General features: G+C 42.4%; 1 protein-coding gene across 2 annotated transcripts; it reads right to left on the bottom strand.

The window, feature by feature from the left end:
- Positions 1-6,302: 6,302 nt before the first annotated feature.
- Positions 6,303-18,004, bottom strand: OSTM1 (osteoclastogenesis associated transmembrane protein 1). Of its 2 annotated transcripts, XM_085217550.1 has the most exons (7): positions 17,628-18,004; positions 14,419-14,533; positions 12,863-12,960; positions 10,278-10,442; positions 9,368-9,533; positions 8,969-9,062; positions 6,303-6,559 (listed from the first exon to the last, which is right to left on the bottom strand). In XM_085217550.1, exons 1-6 carry the CDS (start codon positions 17,946-17,948, stop codon positions 9,007-9,009), a joined length of 921 nt encoding a protein of 306 aa, XP_085073676.1. In that variant the 5' UTR covers positions 17,949-18,004; the 3' UTR covers positions 6,303-6,559; positions 8,969-9,006. The 2 variants fall into 2 exon arrangements, with proteins under 2 accessions (XP_085073676.1, XP_085073675.1); XM_085217549.1 differs by having other exon boundaries at positions 6,303-9,062.
- Positions 18,005-18,155: the final 151 nt, after the last annotated feature.

The following is an 18,155-nucleotide window of genomic DNA, read 5'->3' as shown; positions in this document are numbered from 1 at the left end:
CCCAGGAGCTGTGCAGCTGTCCTGTTGCAGGCGCACAGCTGCCAGGAACTAGGCCGTGCTGGACACCCAACTCCATGCACCCCGTGTGCTCCCATCTCCCTGGCATTATGGCTCCTTGGTGGTTCCCAACCCATTCATTTGTCTCATTTCTTTGCAGAATGCACAGCTCACAGCAGCTCCTCTTAATCCCTGGAGGCAGGACCCAGACATGGTAGAAGTCACCCCATATCCCCTGAGATCAGCAGGGTGACATTGTCTTATGCTGGGCAATGGCCCGGGCCATGCACTCAGATGTGTTTGGCTAGCAGCCTGGGAGTTCTCGACTTTTATAAGTTTCAACAAAAGGCCTTGAGAAGAGCTTTTGATATGGTTATTTGATCAGAGATCAAACGTTTCCCCTTTGCATTCATCCTTTTCATGTTTCCAGTATTTAAGTTACATTTGAGAAAAAAAAACCACTCACCCTGCAGGTGTTTGGACACCTGCTTTGGGAAATCTTCAGGGCAACCGCAGGAGAGAAATGGCAAAGGTTTAAGAAATAACGACCAGGGACTGGTGCTTGCCCCATGTGGCACCTCCACAGGGTCAGTTTGGAGCTGCCCTGCTGATGTGCCACTCTGCACCTTATCCTCCACCCAGCAGGCCCTCGGTGAGGTGCTTGCTGCCGTGAGCATGGTGTTGTCCGTGCACCATGACTCTGCACTGCTCCCAAACCACCTGCAGAACAAGATTTCCTTCCAAGAAATAACAAAGCCCAAGCAGGCAGGCAAACTCGCTCATCTTTCCTGGGTTTTCATTTTTCTTTAAATGACCTTTACAATGTTTTCCCTTAAAGCAATGTCTATTTTTAACCCACTGATGCCATTTAATTAGTCATTTTTCATGAGAGGAGCATCTGACTGGAATTCATGCTCTTTTTCTACCCTTTTAGCAGCATATACATTTATTTTCCTCCCAGAGGGTAAGATGGGATCTCTTAGTCTCAGATCTAATGATCTCTGATGGTTATTTCCTTCTCCCTTACCATTCACTTCAGACCCTGCAAGTCAGTAGCTCAGTCATTGCACTTTATGGTTCATCTGACTCAGTGCAGCAGCTGACTAATGTGCTCTGAAGTCAAGAAGATGCATTTAATAGAAAAAGAAATGTGTGCATTTAGAAATCTATTTTTTCAGTCACTTATATACCTGTCCCTGGTGAGATTGCTCAGGCCTGCTGGGGGACACCACAGGAGTTGCTGGGGACACGCTGGGCTGCCTTTTGCAAAGAGCAGCTGGTTGAGTGTCATATAAACAAACAGGCAAGGTTGTGTTGGCCATGCCAGCCTGCCAACAGGCAAGCTAAAAGCCAAGGAAATTGTTCCAAGAAAAAGAAAGAAAAGCTTAATCTCAGTAAAAATATAGTCCCTGAGCGCTGGCAGGGTCAGGGTCAGATTGGGTTACGTGTTGTATAAGTCCCTGTTACACAAGCCAAGGCAGGCAGAGGCTTTTCCAGGGCCATTCAACCCTGTTTTCTCTTGCACAGTTTGGTGTTTCTCACTCATTCCTTTTTTTTCCCCTCACTGTCCCTTCTCCTGATGTCTGCTTGGATATCAAACAGGTCAGTCCACATGTTTCCATCATTGTGATTTGGGAGTTCCTACCAATCACTTTGTCTTTAAATAAAATAGCTGTGGGAGCTTACGGGAAGATCTACTACTACAGTGATCTACAGTGGCTGCAGTAAAGCATAAATATACATTTTCATATATATATATATATATATATATTAAACACACACACACATTTATATATGTATGTATACCTTATGCATACAGATACTGTCTGTCTGTGTTACAAACAAAAAACATATCATAGAATGGCTTGGATTGGAAGAGACGTTAAAGATCATCCAGTTCTGATCTCTTAGGTAACATTCATTCTGCTCAAACAGTCTGCTCCAAAGCAAAGCAGATAGAACACAGGGATCAGATGCAACCATTACTTACACCTGTGCAGTCTGGGCAAAACAACAAATGGCATTGTGGAGGCTTCTGATAACTAAAAATAAAATAAAATAAAAGTACCACCATATTTCATATAAATAGCATGACTGTTATTACTCATCCCACGGCCAGCTTCATTGCAACTGTTCTGAAAGACACTTTCCCTTCCAAATACGTGTTTTCCCCTCGGAGCACCCCTTCCTATTCAGCTTGAGGCTCTGTTTTTTCCAGGAAGATTAGTGGCAAGCCAGCATCTTGGCCAGCACTCACCAGCCTTCTCTTTACATACCTGTACCCATCATCCAGACAGACATCCTGAAAGCATCTTCAAGATATTTTTTCAGTGGAGCTATGTGAATTAAGACTGCTCTTCCAAAAAGGCTTTCAGAGCACATCTCCATCTCCAGAAAAAGCCACCTTGAATCTCTTGACTCTTCCTTTGTCAGATCACTTTCGATTTCCCAGTTCACCAGAAGAGACACACATGTTCCAGTCAGAAACACAATCTCAGCTCGATAACCTACTCCAGCACACCGCAAACACTCTACTTTTGATATTTATCTCATTTCTGTTTGACTAATGGCTCTCAATTCAGCACACTTCTACAATACTTGACACCAAGACCCAGAAAAGCTGCTGAAGTATACACGTGCAACTCATCTGTCTTGCAAAGAAAAAGAATGATAACATTGTATTGCAAACAGCATCCCTGGAAAATTCCTAACCATTTTTCTTAACCATAGAGAACATACAAACGTCCTAACAGCTACAACCTGTTTCTTAACCAACAAGAAGGGTGCTGTCTAGTGCAGTCTTTCCATGACAGAGGGAAAGAACAAAACAGTACCTGAAACCCACTGACTTTAGAGACTTCATCTGAGGACTGCCTCTGGAGCAGGAAGACAGATACACAGAGCTTGAGCTGAAAGCTGCAGAGTTTACAGTCTTCAGATTTTGCTAGGCATTATACCTGGGCAGGTGTGTGTTTTACAGCTTGGCTAGGCATGAGTGACACAAATATTTTATATTTCCCTGCCCCTTTCTGTAGACTTCTTTTCAAGTCACTCGTCTTATACCCCACCTATCCCAGGTCTTCTCTGTGCAAAGCCAAGACATCTGCACCTTGCAGTGAACACTACCTTTGGCAAGCTGACTGCTGCTCTTCCAAATAAATAAATAAACAAGAAGTGAATAAAGTCCAAAGGAATATTCTGATTAACAGTGGCTGTTCTGTCTCAACCTAGATCAGTTTGACATAAGCCATTTATTTCATGGTTAACTCCGGAAAAGTCCTGCAGGGAATAGAAATTCATGCATTAATCCTGCTCACCAGTTTGGTTCCACCTTGGGTTGGATGAAGGAGCTGCTGCAACCCAAACTCAAATTTATTGCTCCAAATACTGTAAAAAAGCAACACTCCAGAGCCCCTTGTGATCCTCACACAAAACTCTTTATTATGGAGGGAAGAAAGAGACAACACTGTAAAGTGTTGAGCATTACTACGAAACATAAAGCAGCATTAAAGTTGCTCTGTGCCTAATGCTGTGGTTTAAGCAGCTAATCTTGTTTTGGTTGAATGGCATGTTCATTACAGCAAATAAATCAGCAACGTGTGGGATTATTGAAGAGGAAAGACATATTAAACCAGTTTAGGGCATCATATTGATTTTTATTTATTTTTTTTTTTTTTAAGTGTCCGATTTAGCTTGGCGTTTTTCAACAGTCAGTTCTAATAAATGCCTGTAGAGTACAGATTAAGCAGGTGGGAATGCTGCCCAGAAAGAGTATTATGAATAACTTAAGGCACTGGTTTAATTGCAGCAATCCATGATACTTACTGCGTTGGCACCAGAGTGGAATTTTCAGTATTAAAAGTTAAAACTTCAATCCAACTACTAGCAAGTCTCTCTCTTTTCTAAAATATTTGAAATAGCTTTCCAACACTTTCACCTTAGATAGGAACAGGGAAAGATTTTCAGGATTCATTTAATTATTTAACTTCTAGCATAACTCATTAAGTAATTTTAAAAACATAATTAGCAGCTGTTAACTTGACACTACTTGCATCTGGCCACAATGCACTGCAGCAGCATCCCTGCCCTCCTTGCCATTCCCTTTTGTGAGATGCACAGAAGCAACACAGCCCAAACGCACCTCACACTCCTCTCAAAGCTATGCTGTGCTATAGAGCATTCCTACATACTTTAACCACAGCAGACGGGCCAGGAAGCTGCTGAGGCTGCAGGGCACATCAGTTTTCTCCTATTTATTTCTCCAGTTAACCAGCACCCATGTGTTGAGGAGCAGGGAGCACATCTTGTTCAGAGCAGAGCCCAGGAATGCCCAAAAGTGGGGAATCAAACACAACTGTGGGTCCTGTGCAGCTCTATCCAACTCTGGAGATAGTCCTGAGGGGAGCTGGATTAGGTGACCTCCAGCAGTCTCAAAGCAGAGCTGACAAGAGGGGAAAAAAACACATTTAAGACTTTGGTAAAAGAGCAAAACATTTCCCAATACCAAATGGCCTCGCCACTGCATAAGCACTTTGGCATAAATCAGAAGTGTTCCAGGCAACACCTTAAACCTTGAGGCAGATGCCTGGGGAAAGTAATTTGGACCAGCATCATCTTTTAAGTAGATAGTTGCTGCATTTCAACTCTTGGCACAACAGAAAGCTGCTAGCTGCACCTACATCATCCTGGCTGACTCCAGCAGGTTACAAGAGACACTAACTGCAGTACTGGGAGATGTAATGCTTCAGAGAAGTTGCCGAATTGATTGACTCCTCTGTTGGAATCTCTCCAACGTATAACATTTTACCCTGGCATAAACACAGAAGGTGCATCCTGTACGGTTAAGCTTAACAACAGCCAGGCTAAAAATGTTTACACTGATCCCAGAAGGAAAACTCACACAAAAATACGAAGCAAAACCACTAAGTTACACATACATTCTGATTAGGAGAACAGTAATTTTACTGATCATGTAGTTTATCATTCCAGAGAAGCTCTATACTCAAGAAATGAAATCTAATGCATAAATTAGCTGAATTGCAAGATTTGATGGCAATTGATTAACTGGACAGGGAGCAGCAGAAGCAAAACATTCAGAAGCTGAGCCATTTTGTGATTCTGAGAGACATTTCATAAAGATGGAAAAAAGCAGCCATTACACAAAAAGCAAGGCTTCTTAGTTTGTTTTAAAGGAAAATCAAGTCCATTATTCATTACTAAGCAGTAACCCACACTGTTTCAAATAAAACAGGAGCTTTGTTGCTTGGAATCAAGATCTCTTCAACACTATCCACAGCATCACACCAAGTACTATCCCAGAAGAATGCACTTGCTTTGCTTTTACACAATTCACAAGTTCCTGTTGCCATCCTACCACTTGTTCCTTCCTGATCCTGGCCTACACGTGCCAGAGATAAGTGGGGGTAACAGGCTGAGCTCCTCCATCTCCCTGTTGCCAGTCCACCACCTCACCTCTACCCTGAATCCTGAGCCTCCCCTTTCCAACTCAACTGCAGCAAGCCCCTTCTGTGCCCTCCTTTCTCAGGCTGCCTCAGCCACCTGTGAATTTTCAGCAGCTTCTCCTTCCAAAATGTTTTGCTCTTAGTTTGCTTACAGGCACCCATTTCCAGCCTCAGTTTCTTCTCCCATGTCTGTTCCACTCCCTGGGTTCATTCCTGCTCATCCTCCTCTTGCATTTATTCCCTCTTGAATCCCTATCCCAAAGAGCACACACAACCAGAACAGTACCCAGTTTTCCAGCTGAAGCTGCCCCTTAATGCTGGCATGAGTACTTACTCAGTCTTTCCAGAAGTCCCTTAGCATGCAACCCACTGAGGTTATATTTGCCTCAGCGGTATCATCTGCTGAGATGCCCAAGTCTTTCTGCTGTGATTCACTTCATTGTCATTCTCAAGAAAAGCATCAATTTTAACACAAATTCAGCAGTGGAACTGTTGAAGCCAAAAAAGCAGCCAATGCAGCAAGTGAAAGCATCCCACAAAGACACCCAAGTTATCCTCACCATCACTATGCACGTATGCCCGTGCAAGAAACTCCACGGCTACTAACAGCAGTCTTTCCATATGCTTCAGCAGGTTTGAACTGAGTTCAAACTCCACCCTTTCTCAGCAGTTGCAGTTCATTTGTTCCGTAATTCAGCGCAGCACTGCTTTGAAAATGTCTTTTTGATCCTGTTTTCCTGCAAATGGCATAATGAGGAATAATAAGCAGGTGCCTCTAAACACAAACCCAGAACAGCGGGAGTATAAAACCTCTACAAATGGAGCGATTAAGTAACCACACTGTTCACTGTTTATTGACAATCTTTATTAAAGCTGACTTCCAGTGTTGAGAAGTTTCCTAATAAGTATAAATACGAGCCACAGTGCTACTCCCCCGTTAGAAATCTTTATTTGCACAAAAAGATACAAACAACCAGGATTTCCAAAGTTTGCCATTTTGTACATATAATACCAAAAAGAAAAAATAAACCAAGGTGAAAGATTAGCAGCCAAAAGAATTCTAGGCCTCCTTCACACAAACTGTGTGCTTCCACGTTTCTCTAAGAAAGAGTATAAAGAGAATGCAGTCAATTTCTTTTTATAAGAAACATCCTACCAAAAATGTAACACTGTAAAGCAAGGTTGTAGTGTGAAATTTGCAGAAAAAGGAGAAACAGTAGATAGAAGATTAAAAATCTCAAGTGTAAACATCACTGCTGCTTTAAAACAAAAACCAAAAGTCACATGAGCATTTCCATTTGGCTTAGCAACCAGGAAAACAAGAAAAGCTGGGTTGTTGGTTTGGTTTTTTTTTTTTTTTCTGAAGTCCTTAATCACCACATCCAAAGTAATGACTTTGAGACCTACTTAACACGAATGTGCTCAAAAAGCCACTGCTTACAGTATAAAAGCTGTCATTCTGAAATGCTGCACATACAAACTGGCTTTATCTGCATGAATGAAAGATTGCTTTCAGCAGCTCTCAATCATATGATGCCCCAAATCAAAGTAATGCTATTAGAACAGGCAGCTAAGTCCCAGAAAGTGCAAGTTTGAGAATAAGAGATACAAAAAAAGATCAATATACAAAAAAATATTCATCTTTTTTTCTCTTTGAAGGCAGCATGTCTTTCCCAGTTGCAGAATAACCAAGTAATAAGCAGAAGTAACAGTTTTCTATTATTGTTATACACTACCTAGAGCAAACTGACTGTCGACCTAGAAATTCACACGTAACAAAGGCAGGTAAGTGCAAATACTATTATTTTGTTATAAAATACAAAAAAACACCACCCATCATGTGGACATAACCTGTCAGTAGCATGGTATTTTACTTCATATTAAACACACACTTGACTTTAAAATGGACAGTGTGTCCTGACTCAAAAAAAAAAACCCAAAAACAAAAACAAAGAACCACAATAACTCAAAGAGCTTTAGGATGTTTTGTTAAATTGCTATATATTTATTTGAGCCTTTGTGCAAAGAAAGAATTAAACATATCAGGCTCCAAAGCAAGACAAATACATAAGACTTCATAGGAGCTTTGACAGAAGTCAGACACACAGGTTTCAAGAGAATTTTTTTTTGCCAATGCAGCTGCTCATTATTATCTCATGGTTATAAAAACACATTTCAAAATGGGAGCAAAGACATTCATTAATCTCAGGTATAGCTAGAAATCACTTTAACCCCGCTGCTCTCCCATTTTAGTGCTTTCATCAGCCAAACTGAACGTCTGGTATTGCTGCAGCTGTTGCCTGTAGAACCATACCCATTGCCTATCAGAGCACTGCCCATCCTGATGTTATTATGCAACTTTTTTTTTTTAAATCTGCTTTGGAATCCTGCAACCTTATATTAATTATTCATCTGTTCCACACGGCTATTTTTTAAAACTATTTATCAAAAGTCATCAATTGCCAACACAGTATCTTTATTGTCCTGCAGGACAGTTTTCAAGTTAGAGAATTCCCCGGCTCATGTACTGATAAAATACATGTTATGTAGAAAAGGATTGTGTTTTTTCCCACCACATTCTTGTAAACACCTCTGTATTAAGCCACAGCAAGCTCTAGGCTAGGAAATCCTTCCAGTGACTTGACTTTACCTCACTTCTCACAAAAAAAAAAAAAAAAAAAAAAAAAAAAAAAAAAAAAAACACTTTATAATTAAAAGGAAAAAAGGAAACAACACAATAAATAGAAAAAAAAAGTGATACTCTCAATTACCCAGGCACACATTAGAATAAGCCTCTGAAAATTTAACATATAAAGAGCAATTATTTTACTTAGTGGTTCAAGTGTGCAAATGAGTAAATATGCTGCCTGTTTCTGAAATAGCTCAATACTGTAGTCATTAATGATTGCTATTCATGTCTAGCGTTGGCAGTTCTGTTGCTTTTGTTGCTGGCTTTGGACATTATATATTACCACTTCCACTGCAGATCTCATGTTTTTCACAGAGACCTTTACAACCTACTCAGCAGCTGTATGACTTTAGCAAGAGGTATCAGAAGAGAATTTTTATTTTTCAGAAGTTTTCTGCCGATCCCAAGGCCATCTATTACATGGAAATAATGTTTCAAACAGGAATATCAAATGCTAATTCAAGTCTTTCCTGTCTATGAAACCATTTCAAAAAGATTCAGAATCTCAGACAGGTTTCTGTGAAACTAGTACAATAAATAAAAGAGGAAAAAAACGTGCCAAGAAAGTATTCCAGTGGTGAGAAATACAAAGGCTTAGAGACAGAAAAACACCAGCTTCAGCCTGAGACTGGAAAAAACACAGATTTTTCAAAACTGGAGTCCACACAGTGTCACACAGCCCTGCCTTGTCATGTTTGTTAATATCCTTGCTTAGAAGTCAGACAGCATTTTGTTTAACTTGTGTTGCTCTGTATCATTACACTAAACCATAATTAACTCCTCTTTTGTGCCGGCCTCATTCCAACACAATTGTACCCACTGTATACCAGCAGCAGTTCTCAGGTTTTGTTTTGCAGCTCAGCTGTATTTTTCTTGGATGTTCACAAGACTGGCATTTGACTGGATACGTTTGGCTAGAAAGGGAAAAATTATATGAAAATTAAACACAAAGAATTCCACAAAACTCGTCTCTCCACTCCCTCTATTTATTCGGCACAGACTTGCAAACAGCTTTCCGCTCACGTCCAAAAACTTTAATGAAAAGATATGGCTGAAGCTCTTTACTACCCTTCTTCAGGGGACAGCAGCAGACTAATAGTTGCTATTAGCGCCGTCAGCACAGCTGCAGGCAGAGCCGGCTGGGCCCCTGCTCCCACCAGAGCCAAGAGAGTCCCTGGCAACACCCAGCTCTAACAGCAAAATGAGCAACATCACTTACGCAAAATGAGTATCCGCTTCTTCTGCTTTGAGTGAAGGAAGCTACTAAGATAAAAAACAATAGGCAGGAAGAGGATAAAGGACGAAACGGCAATCACTGGGACTGTATCACTGCAGGGAACAGAGCAGTTGAAAGTCCTGCTCCAAAGCTTCCGAGTGATGTTCATCTAAAAGGAAAACATAAGCAAGCAGTAAGAGAGCACACACATTCTCGCTGTGCAGACGCTCAGGTCTCAAGATATTCAAGTGTTCAAACATGACCCCAGGAAACAACTTTGCACAGATCTCCCCTCAAAAACAAGCAAATCCCTGGAAGTGTCAAAACAGACCATTTACACAGAGCCTAAGTTTCACATCAACAAACTGTTAAAAAGACTGTGTGCACATATACTGCACACATTGCCACATGCCTGCTTCAGAACTCACTGACAGCCTGTGGGGATGGGGCTAATCTCACACTTTCAACAACACTCCTTTTGCTCAATCACTTGAAACCCCACAATATAATAAAGCTTCTTTCAAACGTGTGCTGCAAATCCTGTAGACCCCTAGACACAGCTGTCAATATTACAGTCTACAAAAACAGCAGCAAAGGTTCGCATTAAAAGATTAAGAGTTTTTTTTTTTTTTTTTTTTTTTAAGTATCTGTCCCCTTCACAGTAACAAGAAATTAAAGTGCAACTACTCAAACTGGAACACGCCCAGGCAATCAGGAGCTTCAGTCACGCTCCTGCTGAACCAACTGAGGACAGGAGCTAACAAGACTGCCTCACCAGGCTCCCTCCTGCAGGACATCTGCATTACTGCCAGTCCCAAACTCAAAGGGAAAAGGCAATCCCTAGCAAGGCAAGCACAAATGGCTCAGATTAACTTCTATAAGATCTCCCTGCTGAATATTAACAAATACTTACTGCATCTTCCACATCGATACACAAATGTGCGGAATGCCCAGACTCATCACCATGTCTGTTCAGCCTTTGCAACTTGTTATAGAGGTCATTCAAACTTTTGTAGGTTCCATTGCAGTTTTTACACACTTCAGTGTAGTTATTTGGTGATAGATCCACGGCTTGTCCCTAAGGTTATAAAACAGCAGTACTCATAAAGAGATTTAAGGCATTATAAAAATCTTAAAATACAGAGTCAAGTTTGAACCAAAAATCCAGATTTGCAACAAACCACAATGCAAAAAGGCCCAGTCAAACGACTCTCATGAGAATGCAGGAAGGAAAGGGACCAACTTTAATTCATTAGGCTGTTCTAGTGACAAAATCCATTTTTTGTAGATCATGCACCTCAAACTGCTCCTTGGACTAGCAGTATTTTGTAAAGCTTATTTCAAAAGTACCAGCTTCAGATAAGAGAGAAAGAAGGGGAAAAAAAAGAATTGCTAGTAACTCTTACTCTAGAACTACAGATTAGGATCCTTAATAGTATTTTTGGCTTTCATTTGATGACAGAATCATAGAATGGTTTGAATTGGAAGGGACCTCTAAGATCATGTAGTTCCAACCCCCCTGCTATATGTAAGGACACCTCCCTCTAGACCAGGCTGCTCAGAACCCCATCTGGCCTGGCCTTGAACACCATCTTGATCACCTGGCCATTGTCAAGAAGCTGTTAGTACTGCTGAGCAACCATGATCATTACAGACCCCGCCATAATAAACCCATTTCATTTCTGGCCTTCACCATCACTAAATATAATACAACACACTTGAAAACAGCTAACAACCAACATGGGGCAAAGACAGGCACATCCAACCTGCAGCCCAGCATGGTTTGCAACGCGGCTGCCCCCTGCCCTGCAACATCATGGTGACAGCCAGCATGCATCCATTGCTCAGCAACAACCAAACATCAGTGTGCTATTAACCCATCGGGGCTGAAACCAGGACAAGTAGAGGGCACAGTGCAGCACTAACTCAAGTTATGGCAAATAATTTTATGTATTTTGATACATCGGCTAAACACAGCCCAGTAAACAGCAAAAAAAATATGCAGCTGTGCTTCCCATTGTGATGAAGGAATTTGAGAACAAGCCTCAAGATTGCAAAAAAAGTATCAATTTTTTGGTGTATTTGTGACTCCATTTTCAGTTAGCATAAATACACGACCTGCAAATTTTCAAATGGAATGCACAGAGTTGCAATTAGGCATTCAACTCAAAAATCCGATCGTGTCTCTTTACCAATCTTTTATAAGCCCTAACTTAATAAAGAGAAATCTCTCTCGCTTCACCATCATGTCTTCTTCATGTCATCATTAGTTTCACAAAAACAAGGTAAAATATCTCACATTATGGTTTCGTTGCTCTCCTTTTTATCCTTTAATAAAAAATATTACAAAATAAAGAGTTTTGTTATGTATATACATTAGCTCAAAAATAATGCCTCCTATGTTGGTCCATGACATCAGAAGCAGATATGGCAGTAGAGGCTGAACCTTCTCACCAACATCCCATTACATTTTGTTGCTGTGCGACAGCAGAGGGGCAGTCTGACACAATGGCACCTGACATGGAAGTGTGTATGAAGCAAAGGTGTATCACTGAATTCCTCCACGCAGAACAGATGACATCCACTGACATTCATCAGCACTTGCTGAACGTTTATGGAGACCAAACGGGATGTGAGCACAGAGAGGAGGTGGGTGGTGCCTTTCAGATGTGGCAACAGCGACAGTGAGAGACAACAGCTGATGCAGGCTTTCACAGGCATGGCATGCACACTCTTGTTCATCACTGACACCCCTGGGTTAAGATCTAATTTAGACTTCTGACTGACAGACCAGACTGTGTGGCTCCCAACCAACGCTACTCCAGCTCACTTTTCTCGTATCATTAATAATAAAAAACAGTTCCCTCTGAGATTGTACCATACTCATTATTTCCCATTTTTATCACTGACTGATCACAGAATGTGCCTAGTTACTGACCGAAACAGAACGTGTGCTGTTTCTTGGGCAATTTAGGGCATTTTCTTTGAGGAAAATTACTACATTTATTTCACAAACTGCATTACATTACCTTTGTAGTATGGACTGCTAATTATTTTACAAGTTGAAACAACTGTAGCCATCATTTAAGGTAGCTGGTCCTTCTGAACTAGTCTCTATTATTAAAAGGTTATTTAAAGATTGAATTGTTCAGGCAGAAAACAACAATTCCACAAAGAGGCAGAAAAAAGAAATTTACAGCATGCAGACATTATTGCACTTATTAAGTAATTATCAACTGTTGTGAATTCAGAAATTCTGATGTGAAGTAGCATCACAATTACATACAAAATGAAGTCAAGGTGAACATCAATTAGAATTAATTTTAGTCTCTCCATCTCTAAACATCTGCATTTCTGTAGATCATGGCTTTATCTACGTAAACTGCCAGTAGGTTTGTGAATTTTGCCTGGTATATACCTGCATTATATTCAGCATAAATTAGGTTTTTCTAGCAATTAGATAATTTAGTGCTTCTCTTAAATACACAGCATAAATACCTGAAGGTTGTGTTCAAAACATGTCAGAGATTTATTGAACAAATCCATGAATTCTCGAGTAGAATTTGATAATCCCTCACTGTTGTTCTTTATACAATCTGTCAAAGAGAAAGAAAAACGTGAGGATATTCTAACATTTCCAGAGCTGACAATTCCCAGACACTCCACTCTGGCAAAAAGAGCTCTCGACTATAAAAGATGGGTCTAGTCAACCCTGCATTTTCCTTATCTGCCTGCCACTGATGTCTCAGACCTGCTGACCTAACTCTTCATCGAGAATACATTTCAGAATTAATTGGCCTTGATTAAGTGAAAGATGAAGACTATCATCAAGAGCTTTCTGAAGAGGGGGTCTGAGTTATCTTTGGACTTTAAGATAAAACAAGGCATTACTTTTATTTTCTACCCTGCAAACCTGGCTTTGCCCAGCAACAGTAATAGCTATTATGGGAAAGCAGAAGCATCAGAAATGGAGATTAAATGGACAGCACCCAAGAAAAGGCCAGACCACAAACACAACGGTAGAAATCAGAGCGTAGTTATTACTGTTTAATACAAGAAGTGACCATTTCACCAGTTCAACACATTACCACTTCCAGCCAACCAACCTACTTCAGCTGCTCTAATCAGTTACACCTTGGAAATGCCAAGGGTTTGGGAATTTAAATGTTCAGCAAGGGCACCATGAGAGCAAGCCAACATCCTAGAAAATTCTCCTGAGAGAAGGAACTGGCATCAGCATGGAGAACAGGCATTCAGCTGGACACTAGAAGGGCAACATACAGGTCAGAACCTGGAAGGACAGCACAGACCACACTGTTCCTTCTGCATTGTCTTTCCAGTCTTCACAGATCCCAGATTTGTAAAAGAAAACTAACTCTACATGCTCTCATCTGTAACATGTAGCTCTTCACAGTACTATTCCCTGTTTTCTAGGCACCTTTAAGGTTAGGGTCTTAGTTTTCACACCAGGGGAACAGCAAAAAGCCACGCTTTATCTGTAAGCACAGCATAGCACCATCAGCAAGCACAGGAACAGAGATGCACAACAGTGGAGCTGGATACTCTCCACCCATTAAGTGAAATCAAAAGCACAGCAGTGAAGGCAAATACTATTCAACCTGAAAGCATTCCAGCTATTGGCTTTTTATTAACAAAGTCAGACTTTCTTACATAAGTTTTTTTTTAAAAAGGAAGATGGTAGAAAAACTGAAAAAACTGCACTGAAATTAAAAAACTCCATCAGAGTTTGTAGATCATAAACAAAATCCTAACATAACTACTGTTTGAACAAATTATCTAAAAGAAATATATACTACATCTGGTGGGTTTTCTAGATAGACTGGCGCCCTCAGATTTTGGCGGCAACCCTCAGCCAATAAAAAAACTCCTGTACTCCTCACTGAAGGAGTCTAGGATCTTTACATACCATGTACAGTATGTACTATCCTATGTACAGTATAAACAAATACACACAATTCCAATCTGCAAATTTTAGATGCAGCACTGAGCTAAGTCATAACAGTAGCACGACAGCTACAGAACGAGTCACTCACTTGCACAGTTGGCTGCCTCCCAGGTGTCATTAAAGAACGCTGAAAGGGTCACAACTACCTGCAGCCTGTCCGAGGTCAGGATACTTTTGGCACAATTATGGCTCTCGGAGGAATTCTAGAACAAAAATGAAATTAAAAAAGAACAATCAAATGTTAAAAATACGAAGGGAAAGCTTTTAGAAAGTATTTTAGGCAAACACAGCTAAATATCACATCTCATCACACTGACGTTTCTAGACTAAGCAAAGCAGAATCGACTGAAGAAAAAGTCTTTTGATCCTCAAAATCTTACTACAAGCAACACAGCTTACTGTGTGTTGCCTTTGAAGAGCTACTAGGACTGCATGAACATCAGTTAAAAGTACGTGACTGCAAGAAGAAGGAAGCGCGAGATGATCTTGAAGATCCCCTCCAACCCAAGCAATTCTGTGATGTCACGATTCTATGACAGGCCTCTGCCAGCCAGCTGCTATTCCCCTGGTTCTGGACAGCTGTCCCTGGAGCCAGCTCCAGGCCCACACAGCCAGAGAAAGGATGGGGTCATTCTCAAGAGACCAGAGAATTATCTGAAGGAGCTGAACCAATGCAATGGCCTCCAAGCAAACAAAACCCAAACAACAGAAAACAGCATCCAGAAATGCTGGACTAACATACTATATCTGCTTCCATGTACAGCAATACAGAAACAAAGTCCTGCAAAAAGCAACACAGCAGTAACTCCCATGAGCCTACTATTAAGCCAGGCTCTCTTCTTCATTGGATGTGGATACCAAGCTGATCTCATCCGAGAGAGCCATCCGACATACCCAGTCCTCAAAGGATTCCATCAGGAGAACTCTTGGAACAACTTATTCTCTGGACGAAACTAATGAAAAAAGAATGACTATAAAAGCAGCTACAGAATAAACAGGAAATGAAATACCCCTATTAGAGTTTAGAGTGTTTTTCTCCTCTCGAGCTTTATTTTCTCCCTCAAATCCCCGATAGAAACCATGATCTGCAGTCAGCTGACTCCTGTGCTCTAGCTCCTGGTTTCTAGCTGCTAAATTGCCTTAAGCACTCCTCAGAACTGCCACAGCTGCCAAATGCCTCTTTGATAAGCAACACAGGACATGCAAGAAAAGAATCACTTCAACAAGAAATGCATGGCTTATACAGCTTTATGAGACATCCATTTTCCACCCTTAAAATATATTTATTCAGTTATTTTTAAATAAGAAAGTTTCCCTTTGAGACTGAACTGCAGAAGTCTAATATTGCCACTTCTGATAACTCCCACAGTTTCAATTCTATTAAGTACCATATAGACATGCAATCAAGTTGCATATGCAGGAAACTCCCCAGTTGCTTCACAAGGTGCAGTTAAAACTGAAACTTCCTCACTACAAACTCATGAGTGGGGAAAAAGCATCTTACATCCCAACATGGATCTGGTCAAACTATATAATTCCTTAAAAATGCTTTCTTAATTTATTAAATAAGCCTAGTAAGGAGGATTTTACTTTTCAGGGATGTCCAAAACTTAACATGGCTGTTTCTTTCATGCTGTGTAAACTACTGCAGGATGGGAATGACTGAAAACATCAAATACCTGATCAATCATGATTGTGGACTCAGGTCAAAGGAGCTCACTTTCTGTATTTATTTGGTTAGGTCATCCTTGCACAGAAGGAAAGTCAAATGCTCTTTGATACAAATTTCAGATGAAATTCTGAACCAGCACTCCAGAACAACAACCATAATGAGTTCCTACACACTGCAAGCACTGGGATTCGTTTGGCAACCTACCCAGAAGTATCCCAGAGATAACCTGCACCCACAAGTGCAAGGTATTTCAGCAGAGTTCTGTACGTATCTTTAAGATGTCATATAAAAGTAAGAATTGCAGGCTCAGCCCCTCACCTTCACATGACCTAATCTGAGATGGTATGGAACAGTCTCCAGACAAGAAACAAATAATACAGGTGTCTACACTCAAGCAGCAGACTACAGGCTAGGTACTTGTCCTTGAGAGGGCAAATATCAAGTGAACGTCCATTTGCTTTTCCACTACCAGAATAAAGATGAGGGGGGACAGGCAGACAATAAATTAAAAGTAGGCAAAAAGTGACACTTCTTAACATGACAGCTAACTGAATGTGAAATTGTTTACAGCATGACAGTGTACTATCAGAAGTCTACGCAGGTTTTGTCTATCAGTAGTAATTCCAAACACAGATTCAGTAATCTCTAAACTGGGAGTCTCAGTGACAGACCGCTATAAACTTGCTCTCTTCCTGTACTCTAGGAGGATGACCACTTCCAGTCATCATCAGAGAATGGACAAAGCCCTTCAGTCTCATCCACCACTGTCATCTTCACACCATATTAGGGACTAACTTTTAAAAACAGACAAGTCGGTTGAGTTAAAGAACAGATATAAATGCATAGCATTAGTCATCAACCATGTCCAGTACGGAGAAATGAAAATAAGGCGACAGAGATGCAGGAAGATGATAGCAGGAGAGCTATCTTCAGTCAGGGTTTCCCACTGCTGAGGCTCAGAGGCATCAGCCAGTGCCCAGAGCTACCATGCTGCTGCCACATGCTCCTTCCAGCCTTGGAACCATGCACAGTTGGATCTGGTTCCCCAGAAAGGCAGCATTACTCACTGATGACATAAAATCACAGAATATCCCGCATTGTAAGGACCCAACAGGGATCACTGAGTCCAACCCCTGGCTCCACACAGGACCACTCAAAGTTCAAATCCTATGTCTGAGGACACAATCCAAACCAGCAGCTTGGGGCCGTGCCCTCCACCCTCTGGTGAAAAACCCTTTCCCAATGCCCAACGTGACCCTCCCCTGACGCAGCTCCAAGCCATACCCTCAGGTCCTGTCGCCGGCACCAGAGAGCAGAGATAAGTGCTGCCCTTCCGCTCCTCTAGCGAGGCCATTATGAAACCTCCCCTCAGGCATTCAGCAAACCTGAAGTGCAGCTTCAAAGCAACACGGGCTTTCCCACCATCCAAAGGAGAAGGAAGGCTCTTTTCCCTCCGTGCACCCCACCACACCAGGAGCTGGCACAGACCGACAGCCGGTACCAGAACACCGCTTCCCCTTTCACAAAGCCATAAAAGGAACTCGGAGCACTGAGAGCGCTCCCCTCAGCGCAGGGACACCCGTCTCCGAGGAGCCGGGCCCCCGTCCCCACCCCCTCGGACGCACCCCGACGGCGCGGGCGATGTCCCCGTACTGCGTCAGGAGGCTGCGGTAGAGGCCGCCGCAGGCCTGGCAGAGCCGCACCGGGCGGGCGCGGCGGGCCAGGCACCCCGACAGCGTCGCGCTGCCCTCCGCGAAGGCGGTGAGGAGGCGACGGCACTCGGGCTCCAGCTCGGGCAGGTCTCCGGGCAACCCCTCGGCTCGTAGTTCCGCCGCCATCCCCGTCGCCAGCTCCTCGGCCTCGCCCGGAGCCTCCAGCCCGGCGGCGGGGCCGAGGGCGAGAGCCAAAGCGGGCAGCAGCAGCAGCTGACAGCGCAGCGGCGCCATGGCGGCCGCGCCGAGGAACCGGAAGTGCCGCGCCGGGTGACGACCCGCCTCCGCCTCGGGAATCGGCCGCTCATTGGTGGAAAAGGGGAAAGGGGCGGGGCCGAAGGCGGAGCGGGCTCGTGGGTGGGCGGGAGGCGGGGATGGGGCGGTGGCCCGCAGGGTGCGTTGGTGTGGGGCTCCGCGCGGTTGTACTGTGCTCTGTATGGC

This window comes from Meleagris gallopavo, chromosome 2 (assembly GCF_905368555.1).
Source record: "Meleagris gallopavo chromosome 2, MGAL_WU_HG_1.1, whole genome shotgun sequence".
NCBI lineage: Eukaryota > Metazoa > Chordata > Aves > Galliformes > Phasianidae > Meleagris > Meleagris gallopavo.
Note: the sequence above shows the minus strand (reverse complement) of the source record. Positions and strands in the feature narration are given on the sequence as shown.

What these genes read in the sequence shown, in the direction of transcription:
- OSTM1 (XM_085217549.1), bottom strand. Translation starts at nt 17,948, where the DNA reads ATGGCGCCGCTGCGCTGTCAGCTGCTGCTGCTGCCCGCTTTGGCTCTC. An exon ending in ACATCGCCCGCGCCGTCGGG is followed by an intron (nt 14,534 to 17,627) that starts GTGCGTCCGAGG and finishes TTTTTGTTCTAG; the next exon opens with AATTCCTCCGAGAGCCATAA. An exon ending in GTATCGATGTGGAAGATGCA is followed by an intron (nt 9,534 to 10,277) that starts GTAAGTATTTGT and finishes TTTTCCTTTTAG; the next exon opens with ATGAACATCACTCGGAAGCT.